Source organism: Pararge aegeria, chromosome 19 (genome assembly GCF_905163445.1).
Source record: "Pararge aegeria chromosome 19, ilParAegt1.1, whole genome shotgun sequence".
NCBI lineage: Eukaryota > Metazoa > Arthropoda > Insecta > Lepidoptera > Nymphalidae > Pararge > Pararge aegeria.
In genome coordinates, this window is record NC_053198.1 from 6,324,189 (window position 1) to 6,348,762 (window position 24,574).

The 24,574-nt window shown below is 36.5% G+C and overlaps 1 protein-coding gene across 1 annotated transcript in view; it reads right to left on the reverse strand.

The window, feature by feature from the left end:
* The window catches only part of LOC120632073 (neuroendocrine convertase 2), an 85,100-nt gene that overhangs the window by 45,326 nt on the left and 15,200 nt on the right, over positions 1-24,574 (reverse strand). The window contains exons 2-4 of the mRNA XM_039901849.1: positions 5,774-5,878; positions 1,937-2,171; positions 320-357 (exon numbers count right to left, since the gene is read on the reverse strand). Of these exons, the coding sequence (XP_039757783.1) occupies positions 320-357; positions 1,937-2,171; positions 5,774-5,878 (378 nt within the window). The remainder of the gene's footprint in view (positions 1-319; positions 358-1,936; positions 2,172-5,773; positions 5,879-24,574) is intronic.

Below are 24,574 nucleotides of genomic sequence, written 5' to 3' on the forward strand. Positions count from 1 at the left end.
TCCAAGTAACCTTAGAAAATGTTTAGCGAAATAGACTCATTAATACCTTATTATTGTGCGCTTGAAAATACAATTCTATATAATATATAACCTTTCTGTTAATTAGCCTGTAAGTTGCATTTAATGGGAAAATAATTCCTTTATGGAACAATAAATATTTTAAACCACATAGATACTTTGGTTGAATATTCTATTTATAATGATGACCTTAGTAATAGCTTTTTTTGTCAACTCCGCAAAGGATTTCCGTACTTTTCACGGACGATCTGCAGATGCCACTAATTTATGTTCACGTAATACGAAATTAAGAAATACTTACATAGTTATATTTTAGATCAGGGTGCATGTAGTCAACACCTGTAAAAAATAAGCTTTGTTAGACATAAACGATAACTCAGTGCAGTAAGCCAAAAAATTGCAGTATCAAGGAGCTTTAAAGAGATTCTATTTTTAAACTTAATTTTTAAAGATTAAAAAGAGTTTTGTTATGCTGTCATCCATAGCCTTTAACAGTCCACCGCTGGATTAAAAGTCTATCGTAACGGGAGGATTTTCCCACAATCACCACGCTGGGTAGACGGGTTGTAGGTCGCAGTTGATGGTAGTAGTAGAACAAACGATGCTCTTTCGTCGTTTTGTTCCCTTGTTCGCCTCCTCGATACTAGCAGGAAGAGAACCCTGAGAAAGAGAGACCTGTCTTTAGCTTCTTTTACCCCGGTGATAACAGAATTCAGGTCTACCGTAACCTGCCATACTTGCCACTAAATGCCTTCGTCTTATACAGGGTTACTTTTCGAACCTGGATATTTTTTTCAGACTTGCTTTGAATTCAATTAATAACTTAATCAATTTATGAAATATGTTTGAATTACTGCATATAATAACAATAGGAACATACGGCTTTATTAGCTGATCTACCAATTAATGCATTGAGAAATAAGGAATGTTTCAGGAGAGTTCTTTAACGGTGTACCTATTATATAAACTACCAGGTGGTACAGAAAGAAGAAGTAAATGAAACAAATAATGATAAAAAATACGTGTGTGTACTGATGTCCACGCTGTGCTGTGCAATCTGTTCAAGTTTTTATTTCTCGCCTTATTCTACGTTTGTAGGAAAGTTATTTAATACATTGAAAGTTTTATTATAACGCATTATCAGTTAGTTATTTACTTAAATAAAGTTTCTATATAATCAAAGAAATTGACATAATAAACATAAATAAATTTGGAATACTAATAGACTTATTATCGGACAACCAACATTAAAATTTGAGATTTGTATACAATTGCATCTATTGAATCACCGGAATGCGCCCGCAGACTTAAACAATTGAAAGTGTAATGTCAAACCTTATAGCTAACTTCAGGGTGTCGGTTTTTTGTGACGGTGTGCGCGCGCATCATAAAAATTTACTCTCATCATCTTTCCCTAACGCGCCAAAAGAAGTATAACTTCAGAAACAATTTCTTCCAAATCTATTTTACTTTTACTCGTAATGTATGCAATTCAATGTAAACTTCGAAATTATGTTTTCTTGTTAGTAGCCAACCAAGCCAGCCCTGATCCCCTTCAACTGGGAAAACCAATTTAGAACTTTTGTTATTATCATAACTTACCTTTACAAAATGGAGGCCGAATAATTATGATTCCTACTTTCCAACTCAAACTGTTTGTACAAGAGTTTAAATAGTTGTACAACATTTTAATATTAATATCAAGTAGTCTGCTCAGTTACCGACAGGGGAAATCAGCAATAATTTTTCACTTCGACTTTAAAAGTTTCATTTTTTTTTATTTTTCTTGTACAAAACATTTTTGAACAAAATATTACAGTTATTAAAAGTACAATGGAGTAGCTTTTCGACAGTTACCAACCAGTGGCGTGGTGGTTTACTTACAAAGTTTGTCTGTTTGTTTGTTTGTTTGTCTTACCATCATCCATAATAGCAGTGGTTACGTTCACGCCGGTGTAGCCCTGCGCCCAGGCTGCTTCCACGTTCAAGTCTAACTTCGGCTTCCCACCATTTTGTCCAGTGTTTTTTAAGTACCATTGTAGGGGGAAATAGGGGTCACGCGGCTCAGAAGCGGGCACTGTCTCGGGTAAGCGGAGCGGGCGGAACCCACGTTTAACACGCTTGAATCCTGTCTGCTGGACTGCTGTGTGGATCTGTTTATAAAATATTAAAATTTCAAGTTAGTTTATCGAAAGCTTAAAATTTAAGCTGTGAGAGGCACTGAAATATCGACTGAGTTATAATTAAATTAGCTTTTGATCGCCAAAATGTTCATGAAATACGAAATCAATCGAACGAAATTTCCTATGGGTCAGACTTATCGAACCAATCTGACCACTGAGAGATACTCAACAAAACATCTCTATTCAATGTTTTACGCCGATGAAAAAAGCTGTAAAAACTGTAATATAAGTTACCTATACTACAAAACTAATATTATTAATTGCGTAAGTTAGGATGGATGGTTGTTTGTTACTCAATCAAGTCAGTTTGTCTGAACGGATCTGGATTAAATGTTAGCACAGGCATATTATATTCTGGAATAGCACATACGCTACTTTTATCCCGGAAATATGTTCCATTCCCGTGGGATACATTTGTTTTTGCTTTTTTCAGAACAAGAGATCGACGTGTTTTTTTGCATAATCTAAGTTCAGGGGTCAGAGAATAAAGTTGGCAAACTCATCTACAGTTTACAATCTTTAATCTATCTGGTTAGAGATGAGAGCGGAACCGGCTTACAAACAGTCTTGTCGTTAAGATATTCATCAATCGTATAGTAACCACGCTTTATTAAATGCGTTTTAACATATTGTTTAAACATAAGTTTAAATGTTAGTAGGTCCAATATTTATTTGAAAATCATATTAGAAAAGCATATCATCATCATATCAACCCATTACCGAGTTAAGGCCGTAGTCCACCACGCAGGCCCAGTGTGCAATGGTGGACTCCACACACAATTGAAACATTATGTAGGCATGCAAATTTCCTCACTATGTTTATCTTCACCGTTGAATCAAGTGATATTTGAATTACTTAAAACGCACATAACTTAAAAACCCCCCCAAAAGAAACTTAAAAAGTAGGATACCGAAAGCGGCCTTATCGCTTAGAAGCGATGTCTTCCAGACAACCTACATAATTAGGTTGCATGGCCATTGCCTTAAAAATAAGCAATGTTCATACCAATAAAACTACTAAAGATAAAGAAAATTTTCTACATACATTGTAGATGTGTACAAGTAGAAAATGGATTAGAGACGCCCTGTTCGGGTCAGTGTTTGAAATAGAAAACTAATCCGCTAATGTGCTCGTAATCGGCTTAAAACCTCCTCTACGCCTTAGAGTAAACGCACGTTGCAATATAAACTGTAAGTCGAGTACCATACGAGTAATGTTCGCATAGCAAAACTGCAACTAGGTATAATTAAGCAAATTTTAGTAACATACAATATTAATGTTACTCAGTAACTGTGAAGGCCCTTCTTATTTAGTGTTGTGCATTCATTAATATTATCTTAGTCTGTAGTATAAACGAAGTTGTTTATGGAATGAAATTGTTATGAGTTCATCCATTGTGTTTAACTGTTATAAATTCTCAATGAAATAGGAATTTCATAGGAAATTAGAAATTAAGAATAGTAAAGTCCACCCCCATGTTTTAGAGAGCACGTAAAACCATAGTTCAATTGGTTTTTTATTCCTTTCCAATTATGTAAGATAATGCAGTCTAAGATGGTAGCAGGTTAACCTGTTCGATGTATGGTAGTTGTGTTAAACCCATACTCCTGTGGTTTATTCATGGTATCTTACCTGAACCCTAAATTACTTGGCGGCGCCTCTTTGTTGGTAGAGTGGTAACTAGCATCGTTGAAGCCTCCCACAACACCAGATCATAGGAAAATTCGAAATCAAAAATTTTCAAATTATCCCCACTGGGGTTAAAACCTAGGACGTCCCATTTATAATACTACATGCGCTTTCCACTGCGCCAGGGAGGTCGTAAAAAAAAATTTAATATATTAAACATTCGTTTATTATATTATATTTTTAGTTAATGAACAAGCTAGTCTGCATTCGTGCAGAACACTTATGGCGGTATTGTTAGTGGTGGGGTTCAAACACTTGGGGTTCCAAGGAGTTGGAATGGCGATCAGGTAAACGCAGTGTTGGTCGGCCCCCAACAAGGTGGACAGACGACATCAAACGAGTCGCTGGGAGCCGCTGGAAGCAAGCGGCCCAGGACCGTGGATTTTGAAACTCTCTAGAAAAGACCTATGTCCAGCAGTGGACTTCAATCAGTTGAAGTGATGATGACTTATGGCGGTAACCCTTCAAAGCTACAAACTATAAAGATGTTTGATGTGACGTGAAAATTACTATAATAACTCATTATTATGCAATTGCCTGTATAACACTTATAAACAAGAATAACTTAAATGATCTATGTACCAAAATAAATCTAAATAAAAGCTAAAACACATTCGAAACCGCAGCAAGGCATAGTGCCTAAGATGCTACAAGCAATTTACCTTAGCCAAACTAATTCTTTGGCCGTAGTAAATGCCAGCTCACCGGTATAGTTCCTCAATCACCGGTATTGCCTGAATTGTATAATAAAATGTAATAATAGTAATTACAGTTCAGTTAATACTAATTTATTTTACTCCTACATTAATTGGGTTTGATGTTTGGAACGATTATTTTCGGCTCACCTTCAACCGAACTTGAGTTCTAATATAACTCGCAGGCGAATTATACACGAACAAATTTAATCTGACTTTCGTGAGTTGCTTCAGCGAGCTATTACTAAATAGAGTTTTCGTTGAAAGTCAATATTATTTTCTATCCGAGAGATGGCTTTTAAGACACCATCTTCAAAGTATTAAAGTATAGGTACTATACGGCAGAATTCCCATACTAAAATAGCGAATGTGTTTGTTTGTTTGTAGGTTTTTTTTCTTATCTTATCTTAAATAGGCACATCTACCTATAGCTCTATCCTAGCCAATGCATCCTGCTCCTTTAAAAATCCTGGTGTAAAAGTTTGTTTTTCTAGGTTAAATAGTATTCTATGCCAAAGCATTCTACATAGTTTGTATCCGTCTCCGTCTGGTCGGAAAGATCTGGCTAACGTTTTAATACTGTAGAAATCTTTCCTCGACTTTTTTCGGGATTGAAAATGTCCTATGTGTATATCTCCCAGATGCATGGAGCTTATGTGTCAATTTGCATCAAGGTCGGTGCCGCTGTTTCGCCAGATGTAGATACACAAACAAACAAACAGACACACTTTCATCATTCACAATCCATCCTGCAGCCCAATACAGGACACACAAAATTTTCCAGTAGCCACTGGACTAAGAAAGCAGGATCGTGGCCGAATGCGCCAGTCGGCCGTCAACTAGGGTCTCCACGGTGGCCCAACGCAGATTGGTATTTCATACGCTTTTGACAACATTGTGGAGAACTCGCAGGCATGCGAAGGTTTTCTTACCATGTTTTCCTTCACTGTATGGACAAGTAAAAATAGTGTCTTAAAACGCACATAAGTGAGTAAAGTTAGAGGTGACAGCCGGGGTTGAACTTGGCCCCCGGAAAGTAAAGCCGAAATCCTAACCACTGAGCTATACATACGTACCTAATATATATATCACCGCTTCATTGAATATATTAGTGGATTTAATTCCGTATAATGTGTGGAGACATTTAACTATTTAGATTGCGATGAGTGGGGGATTATGCAACTTACTAGGGGATGTTTTTTAAGCAGACGAGTATGCGCCATGGCCCTGCGGGGGCGGGCCTGCGGAAGCCCGCGGTGCGCAAAGTGCCATTCTGTGTCAGAGCCCAGGATCTGCAACAAATACAAGAAAAAAAAAATTAAAAAAATGCAAGGAACACTCGACGAAAATGGCTTTATCTGAAAAAATCTTCCCTAGCGCGGCGATGGGCGCTGTGCAATGGAAGCAGGCCCCAGGTTCGGTCCCCGACATGGGCAATTGAGAATTTATAATTTCTGAATTTTCTCTGGTATGGTGGGAGGCTCCGACTCTGAAGCCGGTGCCCTCCACCAGACGCCGGTAACCAGACGCCCCCAAAAGGCGTTTGTTGGGTTTAATGGGTTTAATATAACTGTAGATTTGCAAGTGTGATTGCAGTCAATGGCTAACTGGTAATGGTGTAAAAAAAATTCAATCTTAGATTTAAAAAAATTAAAAAAATATATATTTATTTCAATTACTTTTGAAACGTCAAGTATGTCTGTAGTGATTCTACCACCGGTTCGGAAGGCTGATTCTAACAAGAAGGAGTCGGCAAGAAACTCAGCAGTTGCTAGGACTAGGACTGTATAAAAAATGTTTGAAATTTTCTTGGTTAACCTTTAGCATACGAATGAATAAAAATGCGATTTCGATTCTACTTTTAACGATTATTATTCTTTGTTAGTGGTGGGAGCGGCGACTGATGGATACCAAATTAACTTTCGATTTTCCAAACACGGACATCCATCTATTTACTGACTATATTAATGTAGTCATTTGTCATGAAAAATCCAAAGTATTTTTAATGAGGCGGAACGGGAGCAGGTCCTCAGGTCGAGCATTTGCGATTGGAAGTTTTTAAATACGTAAGGTTGAGATAGATGTAATCTTTTAAACAATACGCTGCGTCCCGTTACTAACGCGAGCGAAGCCGCAAATCTAGTAATTATAATAAAATCAGACATCTCTGCACCCAAATATGGTATTAAGCGTTACACATTAAAAAAAAAACTACATGAGAACTTTCACCGTCTATTCTTTTTTCGTCACTTAATAAGTCAGCTACATTATTAAATATAAGATGAGGGAAATTCTATCCTGTTAATAATAATAATAAAGCAAAATACAGTGCGGTCACAGTAAAAACGAAACTACAAAAATCAGACATAGGCATTTCTAGGCAATAGTATGTTCAGATTCCTTACTAAATGTAATAGTCTAAAGAAATCTGTGATTCGGAAAAATATAAAGTAGTTTATTACATTAGGCATGCTCGTAAGCGAAACGTTTCTATCCTACGTACATATACACATTCCAATGTTCAGATAGCTGTTCACCCCGATATTATGGAAGGAAATAGACTGCTTAGTAAAATCGCAAGAATACTTCCAGTGAAATTTAGAAATACATTACAATAAGTTGTTATTTGCCGCTTTTCCTTTAAGTCTGTATTATTATTATATGTGTATTTCCCGATAAACTGTAATGAGTTAAATGTGCACGCATATAAAGATAACTTTTGAAAAACGAATCATCGAAATCATCATTGTCCCACTGCTGGACAAAAGTAAAATCAAGTGACTCTCGTCACTTTATTAGCGTCGCATAGCGTAGGTACTAAGCATAAACATTTATGTTTTAAATTAGTTTGTACGGGAAAAAAGATCTTTTGATTTAATATTTTTACAGAGTGATTCCCTTATGAAATATACGTATGCATCCTACAACAGTATTTCGTAATTCAGTTAACCGTTGTATAGACAAAAAATCTAAAGTTCACCGGTAAAAAACTTATGTTAATCCACTTTTGTTAAACTTTCATATAAGATGAAACTCATTGAAAAATGTTATCCCTACTAATATTATAAATCTGAATGTAAGTTTGTTTCTTACGCTTTCATGCAAAAACTACTAAACCGATCCTCACGAAAATTGTACACATATTCCTGAAGGTATTAGAAGTAATATAGGATGCTTTTTATCCCGAAATTAAGCTCAGTTCTCTTGGGAGAGGGAACGAAAATGTTTTACGATTTTACACCAGGCTCAGCTATCCTAAAAACATAAACTGCTGCCACATTTGTGAGGCACATGTCTTTCGAAAAACAAAAACAAAAGCGGACGAAGTCGCGGGCAACAGCTAGTGTTATATAAAACGCCTCGGATTGTGTTTACAAGGGAAGCTACACAAGAACAAACTCAATTTTCTATACAAAATTAAAGTTAGCTCCAAGAAGTGCCCACGCTGCAAACTATGTTAATAAGATAGTAAGTTTATAGCAAACTTTGCTGTGTTGAAACGGCATCCACTAAAACGTGAATTAAACTTGTAGAATCAACACCAGTCACTAATGCAACTTATTTAGCACAGAATCTTAATATCCTCACTCATACATTATTGCATGCAGTGGTTTGAGTCTAAAACAGCGAAAACGTCCCGATTCTCACTCTCGCTTCACACCCGTGGAATGTTGCTAGCTAGCAAACTTTTACCATTTTGCCCATTTCATGGTTAACGCTTAGAACATTAGAGGTAAAATAATTAATGCCAACTGTTTAATGAATGGAGTGACTGTTGTGCCTGTTCGAGAAACACTACTAAATTAGTTCGAGAAACACTCCTAAATTATAAATAATATAAATAAATAAATATACTACGACACTACACACATCGCCATCTAGCCCCAAAGTAAGCGTAGCTTGTGTTATGGGTACTGAGATGACTGATGAATATTTCTATGAATAATATACATAAATACTTATAATATACAGATAAACACCCAGACACTGAAAAACATTCATGTTCATCACAAATATTTTCCAGTTGTGGGATTCGAACGCACGGCCTTGGACTCAGAAAGCAGGGTCGCTGCCCACTGCGCCAGTCGGCCGTCAAATTGGAGTGGTTTTTGATGCTTTGAGGAAAAAACTACACTAACTATAGAAAAAAGGTATTTGATTCATTGAAAGTTTTATTATAACGCATTATCTAGTTTTTTTTTTAAATATCCAAATATCACAAAAAAATTATTCCTACATAATTAAATAAATGGACATAATAAATTTGGAATACTAATAGACAACCAATTATTTTCAGTCGATATTAAAATTTGAGATTAGTGTACAATTAAATCACCGGAATGAGCCCGTAGACTTTGAAGAGTATACCATCAAACCTTATGCTAACTTAAGGGTGTCGGTTTTTTGTGACGTTGACGTTGTTTTGCGCGCGCATCGTAAAAATTTACTCTTATCATTTTTCCAAAAGAAGTATAACTTCAAAAGGAACTGCCCAAAAGTCAAAACCAAATTGGTAATTTTGGTATGGGAACTGTCACTCCTGATTACTTCGAATAGATGTTGTATAATTTTTAAGATGTATTCATAAGTCAAATGTACGAAATTAGGCTCAAATCGCTTCACAGCTTTCAATCGTGTTTCAGCATAAAACGCCTCAGTAGGCGTATTATATTAGGGTACTTCCGCTTTCAGCAATTTCTTCTAATTCATTAACTGGATACAACGCCTAAACATCTGACGACAGGCGTACAGACGAATATAAACTTTATTACTCAGCAGTAAAGTCCAAGTGGCTATAACATTTATAGTGCAGATAGCTGAACGCTTAGCGTAAACGTTGTTATGACGAATATTTTTACACGAGCAGAATACAAATTGCCTGAAGAAATAACAAGGAGATTTAAGTCTGACAAAGGCTTTAGATAATTAAGATAAATTGAGACAGACGAAATTGGGATTTCGTCTCCGGAGATTTCAGCTTATAAACGAGAATTTCTTTACTTTTTTTATTAAAAGTTAGCCCTAGACTGCAATCTCACCTGGTAGTAAGTTATGATGGAGTCAAAGATGGTAGAGAACTAAAATGTTAGGGGTATGGCAGTTATATTATACTCATACATATGAAAATTAAGCTTAATTTGCTATACCTACTCCGCAAAAAGCAGAATCTATATCGTGTAATTTACAATTTCTTTCATCTTTTTTCTCTAAACCAAACAAATCTTCGGCAACGACAATCTACGCACATTTACGAAGAATACGGAAGTATATGGTGGAAAAATATTTGGAGTCGTCACCCCAAAATGGCGTATAACATTTTTTCCACTACTTAAATCTTTTATTTTAAATTTGTCATAGTGTAAAGTATTCTACTACCGAGGGAGTTTTATGGCCGACCATTTTGAACCGATAAACAAACATAGCAAAAAAATACCCGACGAATTCACCTTTTAAAGAAAAAAAAAACAAACAAAATCCGTTCATCCGTTTGGGAGCTACGATGCCTCAGATACTCTCAAACACACCCACGTACACAGCCACGCGCGCACACACACACACACACACACAGACACACACAAATAACAACGATAATAATAAACAATAACGCGCAACTTTCGACTCAATTTTCATTGTTCTACTAAATGTGTATGGTCCCAGAAATTGTTGCCGAGCAATTAGTTACAAAACTTGTCCGTCTAAATGAACCTTAAAGATAATACACCACGAACAAGCGTCAGAATACCAATTAACTACCGACAATTCACATGACAACCAGAGAGAAAATCGTATTTCTTTTGTTCCTTTAGATAAGTCGTAAGAGAAAATGAGCGTTGAAAATACGAAATTGTTTTCTATTTTGCAAGCCGCGATCGTATTACCGCTCTGAGGTCTGGAGGTCACATTAAAAAACACGTTTCACATAAAGAGATCGCGGGATCGTTTACTGAATTCTGTATTTTGTGGGAATATTCTTATTGTGTCTTTTTTGTATTTCAGCTTCAGTGGTTTTGCATGGGATGAGTCCCAATTCTTGATTAAACGAATGGGTCATCAGGATGATAAGAATTCAGGGAGAGGGTCCAAAAGGGGATTAAATCGTGCGCCTCCGAGGCTGTGGAGAGAGACTACGTACCGAGGAAATACCAAAAAGAGATCTTTGCGTTTATGGGTTATAGCATTATAGTGGCCGAATTCCCTAATTTTTTTTTTGCTTATCATATGTCCTTTTCGGATTATAATGATGAAATTAACCTCCCTGGCGGTAGGTATAGGATTTATGAATATTTTCTTGGTTTGGTCTGGTCGTGGCTACCTAGTTACCACCCTTTTTTATTATTATTTATTATGGGAGGGGACATATCCTCATGGATGCTTCGTGCATGCCCGACTCTATTGGGAACAGACAACAGCTTACGTTCTAAGAAACCTCCTCCTACTACTCGTTCTTCCAGGAACCGCTTATGCATTACATCTGAATGAGAGCTTTCTCTGTAGGTCATAGACTAATGCTTATCCCACTCGTCTTTTATATTTCTTTTCATTATCATATCCGCATGCATTCCATTTTTATTCGCATGAGGCTAGCTACCACCCTGCCGACGAAGCCATGCCGCTAAGCGATTGAGCCACGCATTTAGACTGCATTATTAGCTAACACCAGCTGAGATTGCAGTCAAGGAATAACTTGCAGTTCTGAGACATAAGCGATACTAACTGCTCCAGCTCATAATGATGGGCAAAGCAGAGGGCAAACGACGTGTTGGAAGGAGGAAGAAGTCATGGTTGCGCAACATCCGTGAATGGACCAATATCGTAAGCATGGAAACATTGTTTCGGTTGGTGCGAGACCGCCAGAAGTTCGCTGAGCTCACGTCCAACCTCCAGTAGTGGAGAGGCACAAAACGAGAGAGAATAACTTGTAATGGAATAAAATAAACTTATAGATACCATTGCCCATTCTGTCAATTAAGTTTCGGTCAGAAATGTATGTAGAACAGAATGGGCAACACTTTCTGACACGGTTTCTCTATCTTACTTGGTGCAAAAGGTTTTCCAGCAAGAAAATTGGGCAAATTTTGTGTTTTTTGTTCGTAACTTCGGAAGGATGCATTGTTACCCGTAATCTGGATGGCTGGATCTTAAAGGCTCTATTATATAGGGGAATGCTAAGATTGTGCGTTTGGAAGGAAGCCGCATTCATTAGAAACTTGGGCTGTCGAAGACATTTCCCGGAATGGTACTTGAATAGTTTATTATAGCGTTAGTCATGCGAAGTTTGAGGTATTGAGTGACTCCGCGAATAGCGTCCAGAAATACTTCGTATGAGGTATCAGTACGAAAACATTTTTGTATATTTATTATTATTATTGACCCGCTCCGGTTTTGCACGGGTGCATCTTAGATTTCTTTTCTTTGGTGTACAATAAAAGTGTATTCATTCATTCATTCATTCATACTACTTTGGAGCTGTTTGGAGTGATAAATACCTAATAAAACATTTCTACATAAATATGGCCGAATGCAACATTTAATGTCGAACGTGGTTTAGTAATTAAAATTTTATTTCAATCGTCATTATTAGGCAAGGAATATTAATCCTTAGACAAAAAGTTTTTTTTTAAGTTACGCCCGCAGCTGATGAACGCTTCAATATAACATTTAGTCATGACCCACGATTTATACGGCGGGTTATAGATATTCAGCTTTAAACGTCAAGTAGTCCCAAAGGAAACTCTTTTTTAAATTTATTTATTAAGGTTTAGCATGCTCGAAAATATAATGTATGTTATTATGTATATATAATGTAAATATAATGTATATATAACGTGTTTATTATTGCGTTTTCCGCTAAGAGACTAAAGATCACTACAATAACAATTTCATAACAAACACTCTGAAATTCCTACATTATAATAAAAAAATGTATTCTATATTTTGGCTTTATTCTATACAGCAAAAATTACAATCACATGAATTAATTTTAAGAGATATTTATTATATACTAGCGGACCCCAGCGCTATCTGTCGGGCTGATTTGTGAATCTAAACCATCCAGGGTGCCACCCAAACGCATACCGAAAAATTCATTCAAATCGGTCCGGCCGTTTAGGAGGAGTTCAGTGACATACACACGCACACAAGAAATATATATATAAAGATATATAGTTAATAAGTTCCTAATGATAAAATATGAACATTCTTAAATAAATTTTCTATCTAATATAATTTTGTAAAGGATTATTCAAAATTCAATATTATTAAATATGTTACGTAGGCATATCCACGGGATAACCATATTATGCCTGCTAACCAAGAAGCGGCCGTATCGCATCATGATGCGATACGGCCGCTTCTTGGTTAGGCATAATTTTGAACTTAGTCTAGGCATAATATTGAACATAGCAACAACAGGCATAAGCTTGAACATGTTCAAGCTACGTCGGCGCAGCGAATTCCGGAGGCTATCTTTGAATCGTGATGCGATACCTTTTTTACCACGCTTCCTATGGGAATTAATTGTAAGACCTTAGCTAGGGAGCTCGTGCCACAAATCGTCCGAGCACAGTTAATAAGTTTAGTTTTAATATTTTAGACAAATAATATATTAGTCTTAACATCTTTTTATTCTGCAACCTGCTGAGACCCTAAATATAAGTAATATATTATTTTAAATTTACAATAATCCTTAACAAGATGGCGCGGTATTATATTTATGGAAGTAATCTCCAAAAGGATCCCTTTTTACGTCAAGTTCACGGTCATATGTCAGTTAGGCAAAGCAAAGATAGGTCGAGGGGGACATTATTCATCTGCCGACGTGACGTTGTCAAGTCACAAATAATAATAGGATGTTTCTGAAATAATTTGCCGTTATTATTATAAGAACAATGAACTGTTTTGTTTTTCTTACTGGTGTTATTTATTTTAGGTCCTTTGATGTATTTGTTCATTCCTTTGTATTCTCACTAACTCTAGTGGTTTCCTTACTATTCTCCTGTAATCTTATTCTGTATTTTTTTTAATAGGAACACTGCTTTGTAAAGCTGTTGAAAGAACGATAAAACAACAAATTACATTCTCATAAATTTTTAGTATTTCAAGATCGTATTGATTCTGAAACTCTTACAATTTGTTTTGTGTTATTGTATTTACTAACAGTCCGCGACAACATACCACTATTTATTGAAGACGACTCATTTGCAGACAAAGTCGCGCGAGTCCGCTAGTACATCAATAAAGAACTACATGCAAACTTTGAACAAAAAATAACAACGAAACCTTTCTGGTACTTATCACAACTTTTAGAACAAATTACACACACTATTTATTGTTAGTAATTTTTGGTGTTATATTCCAAGAACTGCGCAGTACATAATTTTATCACGTCCCTTTATCATAAAGAGATAATAACAGAATCATGGATAGGGGTATTACTATTAGAGTTTCTCATGATAGAGCTCGTCCGAGGAACCACCGCCATGCTTATTTCCGTCGCCAAGCAGTATTGCCCTGTTCCGGTCTTAAGGGTCTAGTTGCTGGTGAAATGGAAGGCACGTTAGGCATGACGGTGTAGCGGTGATAGCCTCGTGGTTAAGACTTCGGCTTCCCTTCCGAGGGGCCTCGTTCGAATCCCGGCACGCATCTCTACCATTTCAATGTTATATACGTTTTAAGCAATTAATGATCACTAGATTTAACGGTGAAGGGAAACATCGTTAGGAAAACTTCATGCTTGAGAGTTCTCCATAATGTTCTCAACGGCTGATGATGATGATGAGGCATAATTCCTACAAGTCAGGTTGATGGACACAGGTTTGCACTCTGTGGGACTTGTTCGTAACATGCACTGCTAAGGTCGCTTTGTTCTGAGGAAAATGTTGAGCAATATGCAAAGAATGAAACAGCAGCGTATCGTCTACGTACCATTATCATCATCTTCGTCTACCAATTACCGGCCCACTATAGGGCACAGGTTTCCTGTTAAAATGAGATGGGTTTAGGTCGTAGTCCACCACGCTGGCCAAGTGAGGATGGGTGGACTTCACACGCTCTTGAAAACGTTATGGAGAACTCTCAGGCATGCAGGTTTCGTCACGATGTTTTCCTTCATAGTTTAAAGCAAGTGCATTTGGTTGAATTATAATTATATTTACTTTACTTTACCTATGATAAATAAAAAATAAATAAATAAAGTGATACTTAAATTGCTGAAATTTAAAACGCACATAACTCCGATAAGTTAGTGGTGCGTGCCGGGGTTCGAACTCGGTCTCCACGAAATGATAGTCGAAGCCTTACCCACCAGCCGCTTCGCATATCATTTTAAGTATAAGAAAAGTATACAAAACCCCATCAAATGTTTATTACAAAAAGCTTCAATAGGATAACATATTATTTTTCAATCTGCTTTCAATTTTGCTTAGCATTGTATACAATGTTGGTTTAATATCAAATGAACGGAACAAAAAAGATCGTGATTACACCAGTTATATACTGGAATACTTCGGGTTTCAGCCTGAGGTTTCGTTATAATAGCAATCAGCTGAAACCTTATAGTTATGTAGGTATAATCTGTGCTTGATTATCCCTTGCTATTTATTTGCCCTAAAAAAATCTAAGAGCTGGTAATTTCGTCGCGTATTTTTTCGACAATATCATACAATATCTCAGTCAAATCTGTGCCGAATTAAATATAAATCAGACACGGGCCATATTTTTATCATCCATCATCATATCAACCGATAGACGTCCACTGCTGGTCTTTTGTAGGGAGTTCCAAATTCCACGGTTTTGTGCAGCTTAGATGCGGCTACCTGCGACGCGTTTAATGTCGTCTGTCCACCTCGTTTGGGGTCGACCAACGCTGCGCTTACCAGTGCGGGGCTGCCATTCCAGCACCGTGGGACCCAACGTCCAATCGTCCTTTCTCTTATGTGCTACGCCCATTGCCACTTCAGCTTCGCGACTCGTTGAACTATTTCGGTAACTCTGGTTCTTCTACGAATCTCCAAATTTCTGATTTCATCACTAGAGATACTCCATCGCCTGCTGAGTGACTCTAGCTTATCATCCATACTAAGTATTATTAGAAATGCGAAAGTGTATCTGTTTATTTGTTCGTCACCTAATAATGAGCCGACTCATTTACTAGGTGCACCGATATTGATGAAAACTTTAGAAAAAATATGAAATTGTATGAGGATGCGTAAAAATTTACGCCACAACAGCGCAGTTAAAATTACAATACTCTAGATACCTAGTGGCGCCAAGATCGCGCCATACAACCTACGTCCTTCATGGCAACTTGTAGCATTGCTTGTACTACACGTTGTATACTGGAAAACACAAAATTTGACAGTATGCTTGATGTCAAATAACAAAATATATTCACATTCCAATTATATTTTCAGTCGAGTCGGCGTTGAGACGATATAATGTGTGGAGGCCGTTATGAAACTGTCAAAGAATTTTAATGAAAGCAAAAAGCTTTTGTACCATAAACTCGTTACTTCCGAGGCGAAGAATTCGTAGCGTTTGAAGAGGGGGAAAGATTTTTATTAAGTTAAGAACTTAAAAAGAAAAGCTGTGATAAGTGCTAGAAAGGTTTCATTATTATTTTTTGTTCAAAGTTTGCATGTAGTTCTATATTTATGTATAAAACATCTGTACTACAGCTTCCTACACAAGTTTTCGTAACTATCAAATCACCAAATATTATCAACTCACTACCGACCCAACACAGGGCGCGAGTCTCCTCTCAGAATTAAAAGGTTTTAGACTGTAATCCGCCACACTGGTCAAGTGCTGATTGTTGGACTTCACACGCCTTTGAGAAAGTAATAAAGAATGGCAAATAGCATGCCGGTTTCCCCATAATGTTTTCCTTTACCGTAAAAGCGACATTTGATTGCTTAAAACGCAAATAACTTAGAAAATTAGAGGTGCGTGTTGGGATTCGAACTCGGCCCCTCGAAAGTGAAGTTGAAGTCCTACCCACTGCTATTACGTTTATCGCCGCTACTTTTATTGTTGTTCTTGTATTGTAGGCAATAAATATTGAAATAAGATAAAAGATATATAAGAGCTATTAAAATAAGATCCAAGACACTTTGATTTTCGACTCCTCGATTGTGCGAGCGAAAATCTTGTATTAAGGGTACTGAAAACCTAGTTTATATAACGTTAATCAGCCAAGTTTGAATGTAGTAAAATCGTAGCGTTCAGACTGTTTGTTTACTGGGAATCACATAAAAACTACTAAACTTTAAAAAATGTTTTCACCATTTTTACTACAGCTAAAGTGCTTTATCTCCAGCTTCGTCGAATTGCCACTATAAAAACTTTTTATGGCGCCCTTTTATACTTTACGCTAAGTTTATTGCGAACGCTCGTAGAATCTGACGTACCCACGGATTACAGGTAGAGTAAGCAGGTTTACCGCGATTTTAGGTCTCTCCTAGATATTTCAGTGCTTAGCTTATAAAATAGATGTCCTACTGCTAGCACAGGCACAGGCAGGCAGGCCACTCTCTTTCTCTCTTTCTCTCTCTCTCTCTCTCTTTAAGGAGAGAAGAGCTTAAAGCTTAGCTAAGTAAGGCATGCTTCTTTCCATTATTTCAAATCGGTGACTTTTGTTGGTAATTAAATAAACTTTTGATGACTATAAATACACATGTACCAGATGTTTTATTAAATTGATCAGGAATTTTACAAATGCGCTAATATTTATTATTTCATTGTTAAATACTATTGAAGAAATAATTTAAATTATATTTGATTCACAGCCAATGTTCATGACATTGTGCCCGTGGGTATCTTGCTATAAATACGGATGCATTTTCGATACACTTCAGGCGTTCGAACTAAACAATGATCAGTCCAAAAGTCCACCAACACTCAGATTAACCTCGAACCGAGCTTAGGTCCGACCCCTCGCAGGAGGCACCCTCGGGTCGACGTCTCCCACTCTTCCCCCCGATGTCGTCGTCGCGTTCAGTGAGATTGCAGTCAAAAGCTTATTAAGTAAAATAAAGAAAAAATTCAGTAAATCTGACAAAATTTTATTTTATTTATCAAGATAAAACGATATAGTTAATCCGTCTTTGCAAAGAGTTAGTAGCAGTGTCGCACTGTACACCTCGTGTATAAACTGGCATTACACTTCATAATTGTAAGAACTAACATAATTGTCTAATCTGCAGCAAAGTAATTGCTCTTTTAACGTGACATGACTTACATCAAGAGTGAAGTGAACTAGTGAATATAACAATAAACAAACTATCAGACGGTCCAGACAAGCGACCTTTCGCACTTCACTCCATAGGCAGTTTGTTGTTAAGCGAAAATGGAAAATGGTTTCAATGGCGCCATTTTACTTATTTACCGCCCCATTTGCATAGCTAATTCAGAACGAGGCTGGTAAACCTGAACACGTTGTACACACGTACCAATTTTGGATATGGGCTGTTAGACTTTGCACGTATTTTGACTTCGTTCTTTCACATAGTTGTGAGAAACTCTTGATGATAATTATGATATGGGAAACTGCAACTGTGTAATATTTTACTAAGCTTTAAACTAATAATATCGTTAATTACAGTAATTTTTTGTTGGAGCACGGTGCCGGCAATGAATGCAGTATTGATGACTGGATTTATGCTTTTGTTAACAACATGTAAGACAGCATGTAGCGCATAGGGAGCTGTAAGAGGCTACTAAGGGGAAAAAAGCAAGAACGGACAAGAGCGTCTTCTGTGCCACTACTACGATCTACTGCGATCCGTCGCCCCAGCATGGTGATTATAAAACCAAACCTAAAGCGGACTGTTATTGATGATACATGCCACCCATTGTCTACACACATAAAAAGCAAAGCAGCCTTCTATCGCTCAATGAGATGAAAAAACTAATAAAATCTTTAAAAAGAACGTCATAAGTAGGTCCCACTAACCTGCATTGGTACAACGTCGCTGTATAATCTATATCCCTCTATACTGTGAGAACAAACAAATATGATAGAAGTTACGAAGTTGCTACGTCTACACACTGCTTTATGATGAAAACAAGCAACCAGGGCGTTTATCTCGTTTTTCGTCCTTGAATGGATTCAATCGAGCGAAATTGTATACTAAACATGAATATTTACTACTAAAATAAGTTATATATTTTAATATTAGAATTTAATATCAAAAGTTAAATAGCAATATACTTCGTTAATATTATAAATTAAATCTACGCTTTGCTCCAGTCAGTCCTTTAACGTAATTAATTACAGTCTACTTAAAGTTCTTCTTAAAAAATATTTTGCGTCTTCACGCTACTCCGATACGCTCATTAGGTCCTTATTTCTTAGAGGTTTATAAATAGGTATTTTATAACTTTCTATAAAGCTTTTGAAACTAATTACTTCAAGTATTTTGGTAGCTAGGTACCTACGTCTTACTTAGCTTTAAAATATTATTTCAGTTAGCGATAACAATTTACCCGGAACTTCGTCAGCCCAGGTTTTTTATTTCAAATTTTCAGTGGTATAAAGAAGCCTAAGCGGGAAGAGAAAGCTATGTTTGGATTATATCTACGTGATCAAACCAGGAATCAGGGGATCCGTAGAAGAACCAGATACAGCTCAATGAATCGCGAACTAAAGTGGCAGTGAGCGGAGTACACAGCTCAGAGAACCGATGGACGTTGGGGTTCCAAGGTGCAACGGTAAACGCAGTTGGACGCGCTGGACCCAAGCGACACAAGACCTTCGTAATTGGAACTCTCTACAAAAGCTTTACTACTACTTTTGTCCAGCAGTGGACATCCATTGGTTGACATGGTAATGATAATGACGAAAGAAGCCAAACTTAAAAGGTCTGTCGAAAACGATACAGTAATAATAATAATAATAAGTTTTAGTTTCTCGCGAAAAGCTTCGACCAACATCTTAAGAAGCTTTCGCTTAGTTGTTGGATCAAGGGTCGAATACAGAAGGCAGTAGTCCTTGAAACGGCGCGTATTGTGAGGAGGTTACTCACTCTGGAGCCCTGACCGCCGGTTGCTTGGGCATTCAAAAGCCCCGCAAGCGGAGGGTGGCTTTTTTTTTTTTCTTAGAAATTTGTAATAGTGTTTTTTTTGTTTTTGTAAGCATTGTTAAGAATTAAAAAAAAAAAAAATAATAACAGTTTTTATTTGCTTAAAAGTACAATGTTTTTTCTAAAATCACCCTTGACCCCCCAACTAGGATATCCCGTGTCTTGGGGGTCAGTCTTTCGGTTCTTCAATTTAAGTTTCGTGAAATCTGTAAAACTTGACTCCGCTGGATCAAAATGCATCGGTTCAGACGTTCTGAAGATTACCCCCGGATAAACAAACTGATGGATAGACGATATTCTTTTAAGTTTTCCATTTTTGTGATAGTGAAAAAAAAACATTTTTTAATTTTTTTTCTTTTGTCCACGCCCTTCAGACCGGAATTCAATGCTGCTTATCGGCAGAAATAAGAATGGCGGTAATATATCCCCGTACGCGCTCTGTCTCCAAAAAGCTTGTCTACAACTTACTAGCTGACTAACTAACATATTAACTCTCTAACTAACTCTCCGATTTACAAGCTGTATATTAAACTCCACGAAACATTTTAATTTGTAACTTTTTGTATTGCGTATAGTATTGCATATTAATATTTAATGTAAGTTTTTTTTTATTTAGTTTAGTTTTTAATTATTTTGTTATTTTATAGGGGTCATAGTTAGTTACCAAATAAAAATAAACAAATATCACGGGTTGATGTTGCTAACAGTTCAAAATCTGCTGCTGTAATTTCCGAAAAGAAAAACGAATTCGTGTTTTTTTTATTGTTATAATTTATGGAACAGGCAATCTGCTTATAAACAGAGCAAAACTTCGCAGGGCATGCAAAGAACAGGTCCTAAAAATTTCCGCCCTGTGTCCTTCAACATTAGGCGTAGATGGTGTTGCAAACAAAAGCCCCTACGCATTATTTATTTCCCAATTCAAACGCATTAACTACTGGTATTTACAGAATTCGCCTCAGAGACTGGGGCCACGGTAGAACGGATTATAATTGCAGATACCGGTTGAGGTTAGCTCGGCACGTTCGGGTATTATCAGCTTAACCCTCTTGTGTTCAACAAATCTCATTCTATTTTAAGGCATTGTTTATAGGGTTGCCAAATATATGCAATAAATCCATCAATAAAGAGAGTATAATATTTAATTTAACCATAACCAATTAATCTATTAATATAATTAATAGTATTAACCAATTGCTAGCCCATTTCCGACGGGCCTCACGGCACTTGTAATGAAACTGTAGCGGGTCGAATTATCTACATTGAAGGCATTTTAAACATTTTTGGAGGGCACTCTATAATCAATACTGTTGCCAAAACTGTATTTTTTTATTGTCTGTGTATTGTGGACGCACATCACGCTGAAAATACTGAATGAATCCAAACAAAACTTTGCACGATTTGTGGCCATACTTGGTAGGTCATAGAATACTTTTTATCCCGAAATTCAGCTCAGTTCTTTTGGACTTTAGTTTAGTTTTACAAATTTCAGATACAGATGAATATAATTGGGGATAGAGGACAGGACTCCTCAGTTGACTACAGCAAACCCTTCACTTAAGGCTAAACGATACTTAATACATAAAGTGTTGCCACATTTATGAGAACCACAGTGCTAGGTTTAAATAAAAATAATCTTTGTTAACCTTTAGCATACGGATCAGCTAACAATGCGATTTCGATTCATCCTTTAAAAAATAAAATTATTTGTTGATAGGAGCTAAGGATACCAAATTTGCTTTCACATTTCTAAAAACCCATCCATTTACTGACTTGGGTCAACTTTGCTTATCCAGCTCTATAGACTAATGTGGAGTGTCGCTCTTAAGCATTCATTCTTTATAAGGAATTCAAAGTATTTTTATTTAAAATACTTTGAAACAAAACGGGAGTATCTCCTCGGAACGGGCATTTGCGATTGGCAATGATTACGTAATTTGAGGTTTCAATAGTGGGTGATTAAAGTTCTAAGAGCAAGAGCAGATATATTATATACCCACACCTCAGACAGTCAGTATAGTGCGGTTCGAATAGTTCGTACTTCCATTACGATTGAAATAACTATACGTTTTGTATCAGATTTATTGAGGTAGGTGTAGACTATGTAGCAGTACGCTGCATCCCTTGATTTGCGTGGGCGAAGCCGCAGGCCACATCTAGTTTTAAAATAATGTTTTCAAAAGCTTTTTAATAGAATCTGGTACGGTGTTTATATTGTTAAAAACACAATAAGAAAATATAAAAACAATACAAAACCGCACTGCTCGCGTTAAGACAATAACCCTTGTCCAATAGACTATCGAATGATGTCTGGCTCTGCGGTACGATGAAATCTTTCAAAAGTGTTACAAACTACAAACACATTATATCGTACCTACATTTCACTGCAACACCAGCCGCATTCAGAAACTTTACTGATAATTGCTTATCATTTACGGTTAAGTAATGTTATGAATTCACGAAGAAAGTAAAGAGTTTGCCATTGAATACTTCTAATTTGAGAGTCTTTCTACTACTCAAACTTTATTATTCGAACTTCGAATAAGACAAACAAAGAAAACAAATAACTTCGTGGTAATAAGTATGATAACTGATTATATAAATTGTACTATTAATCTATAAATGATTCATGTATTATAAAAAAAAGTATTTTTTTTAATATTCTTAGTGAGATTGTTATTTTTTTTCAATAAATAAAACTGTAAAGTCTAGCGATCCGCCATGACAGGTGACATGCCGAATGACGTCACGTCTATTTGAACATAATTTTGTGCCTCTTAAACTTCGAAAATCTATATAATGAGTTGCTGAGTTTTATATGAAAATATCAAAATCAATAATCTTTCGTTATGGAACAGGGACTTTATGTAAATATCTAATTTGCCTATGACGTCACGAGCGTCACGGCCATAACACGGCGATCGTCTTCGCGGGAAATATTTATTTTAAATACAATTTGCAATTTATACTTGCAAAACCTTTAGTTTATGCACAAATAAGTTATTTTTGGATATAATAAAAACTTCCGAACATCAAAGGGCAGTTTTTTTTATGTTTATAGACGAGCGGTTGACTGCAATCACACCTGATGGTAAGTGATGATGCAGACTAAGGTGGAGCGTGCTTTTCAAAATTAGTCATCATGCCTTTTACTGTCGCACGAAACAGTCATAAAATTACAACTTGGACCGCTAAACTATAAAGAACTCCTTGACAAAATAAAAAGCTTTCCATTGAGTTCTAATGATGTTTATGGACTCTCGTTTATGTAGTTTATGGACTAACTACACACAGCTAATAAACTGCTAAGAACTCTACTTCTTGGGAACGAAAATAAAAAGTTTGCTTTGAAAAATGATCTCTACTTTTACGGAGCTGCAAAACATAAAGAAAATAAACATTTTCCGGCGAAAACTGTTTTCATTTTATTTCACGTTGATATATTTTTTTAAGAAAATTTATCTTTTTAGTATTTTCTTTATAACGTGGGTCGGGTGACGTACGCACGCCTCTCATTTTCTCACATATTGAAAAACCAAAGCAACCTACAACTTCTTTTGTTACTTAAGAGCGTAACATGACTGGATTCTATTTCAGAACGTTGCAACTGAACTGAACTAAAACGCGACCTAATATACTAAAACGCGGCTGCTTCGTATACTTTTCCATTTTCATCTTTTTTGTCTTTGTGTAGTGACTCTACCACCGGTTCGGAAGGCAGATTCTACCAAGAAGCAGCCGGCAAGAAACTCAGCAGTTGCTCTTTTCCAACATAAACAATTTACATTTTAACATTCATTTTTCTATCTTGTGAGAGATGAAAGCGGAGCTGGATGCTTCCAAGCAACCTTGTCATTAAGAAATTCATCAATTGTTTAGTAAACTCGCTGTAATAAATGTGTTTTAACTTATTCCATAAATTTATGGATTTGCAGGTCCAAAATTACCTTAGGAATCATATTATAAAAGCGTTTACTCAATCCCAAAATTGACTTCTGGACCTTTTGCAGACGATATGCAGATGTCACTAATTTATGACCATTTCTCTTTGCAGTATCTAGTTGCCCAGTATAATAAATAAACATTACAAAATTAAAATCAATAGTCCATTTTTGAGTAATAATTGACGGAGCAAGCAAGACGGGTCTATCTAAGTAGAATCGGCTTGAAATCGACCATCGACAGAGCAAGATTTCGTTGGATATGCCAGGAACACGTCCTGCCACCTGCCGCCTTTTTTCCATCAACCTGACGCGTGGGGTTTAAGTCTTATGTGCTTGTTATTACACCGGCAACTACGCCCTTCAGACCTGAAAACATGAACGCTGCTTGGATGCTGAAATAAGCGTGGTTACAGAACTTCTCCGGACGAGTCTGTCACTAAAAGCTTTACTATTAGCATAGCAAAAATTCTTTTTATAATTAACATTATTGTTTATAATAATTAACACCGGCTGGCTGGCACAGTGGGCAGCGACCCTGCTTTCTGAGTCCAAGTCCGTGGGTTCGATTCCCACAACTGGAAAATGTTTGTGTGACGAACGTGAATTTTTTTCAGTGTCCGGGTTTTTATATGTATGTTATAAGTATTTATGTAATTCATAGAAATATTCTTCAGTCATCTTAGTTCCCATATCACAAGCTACACTTACTTAGGGGCTAGAGGGCGATGTGTGTAGTGTGATATTATAAAAAAAAAAACGTGTAAATGAGGCTTTAGAGGTACATTATTAACTGTTTCTGAGACTTATCTGTGAAACCGAAACCACATATATATATTGCCATAGTTTTTATTGAAAGAAATCAGATACAGCCGGAACATAAAATGCAAAAGTAAAATCAAGTGGCTCCTTCACTTTATTAGGTACGGTCACGTAGCGTAGGTACTATGCACGTATCGATCTTTTA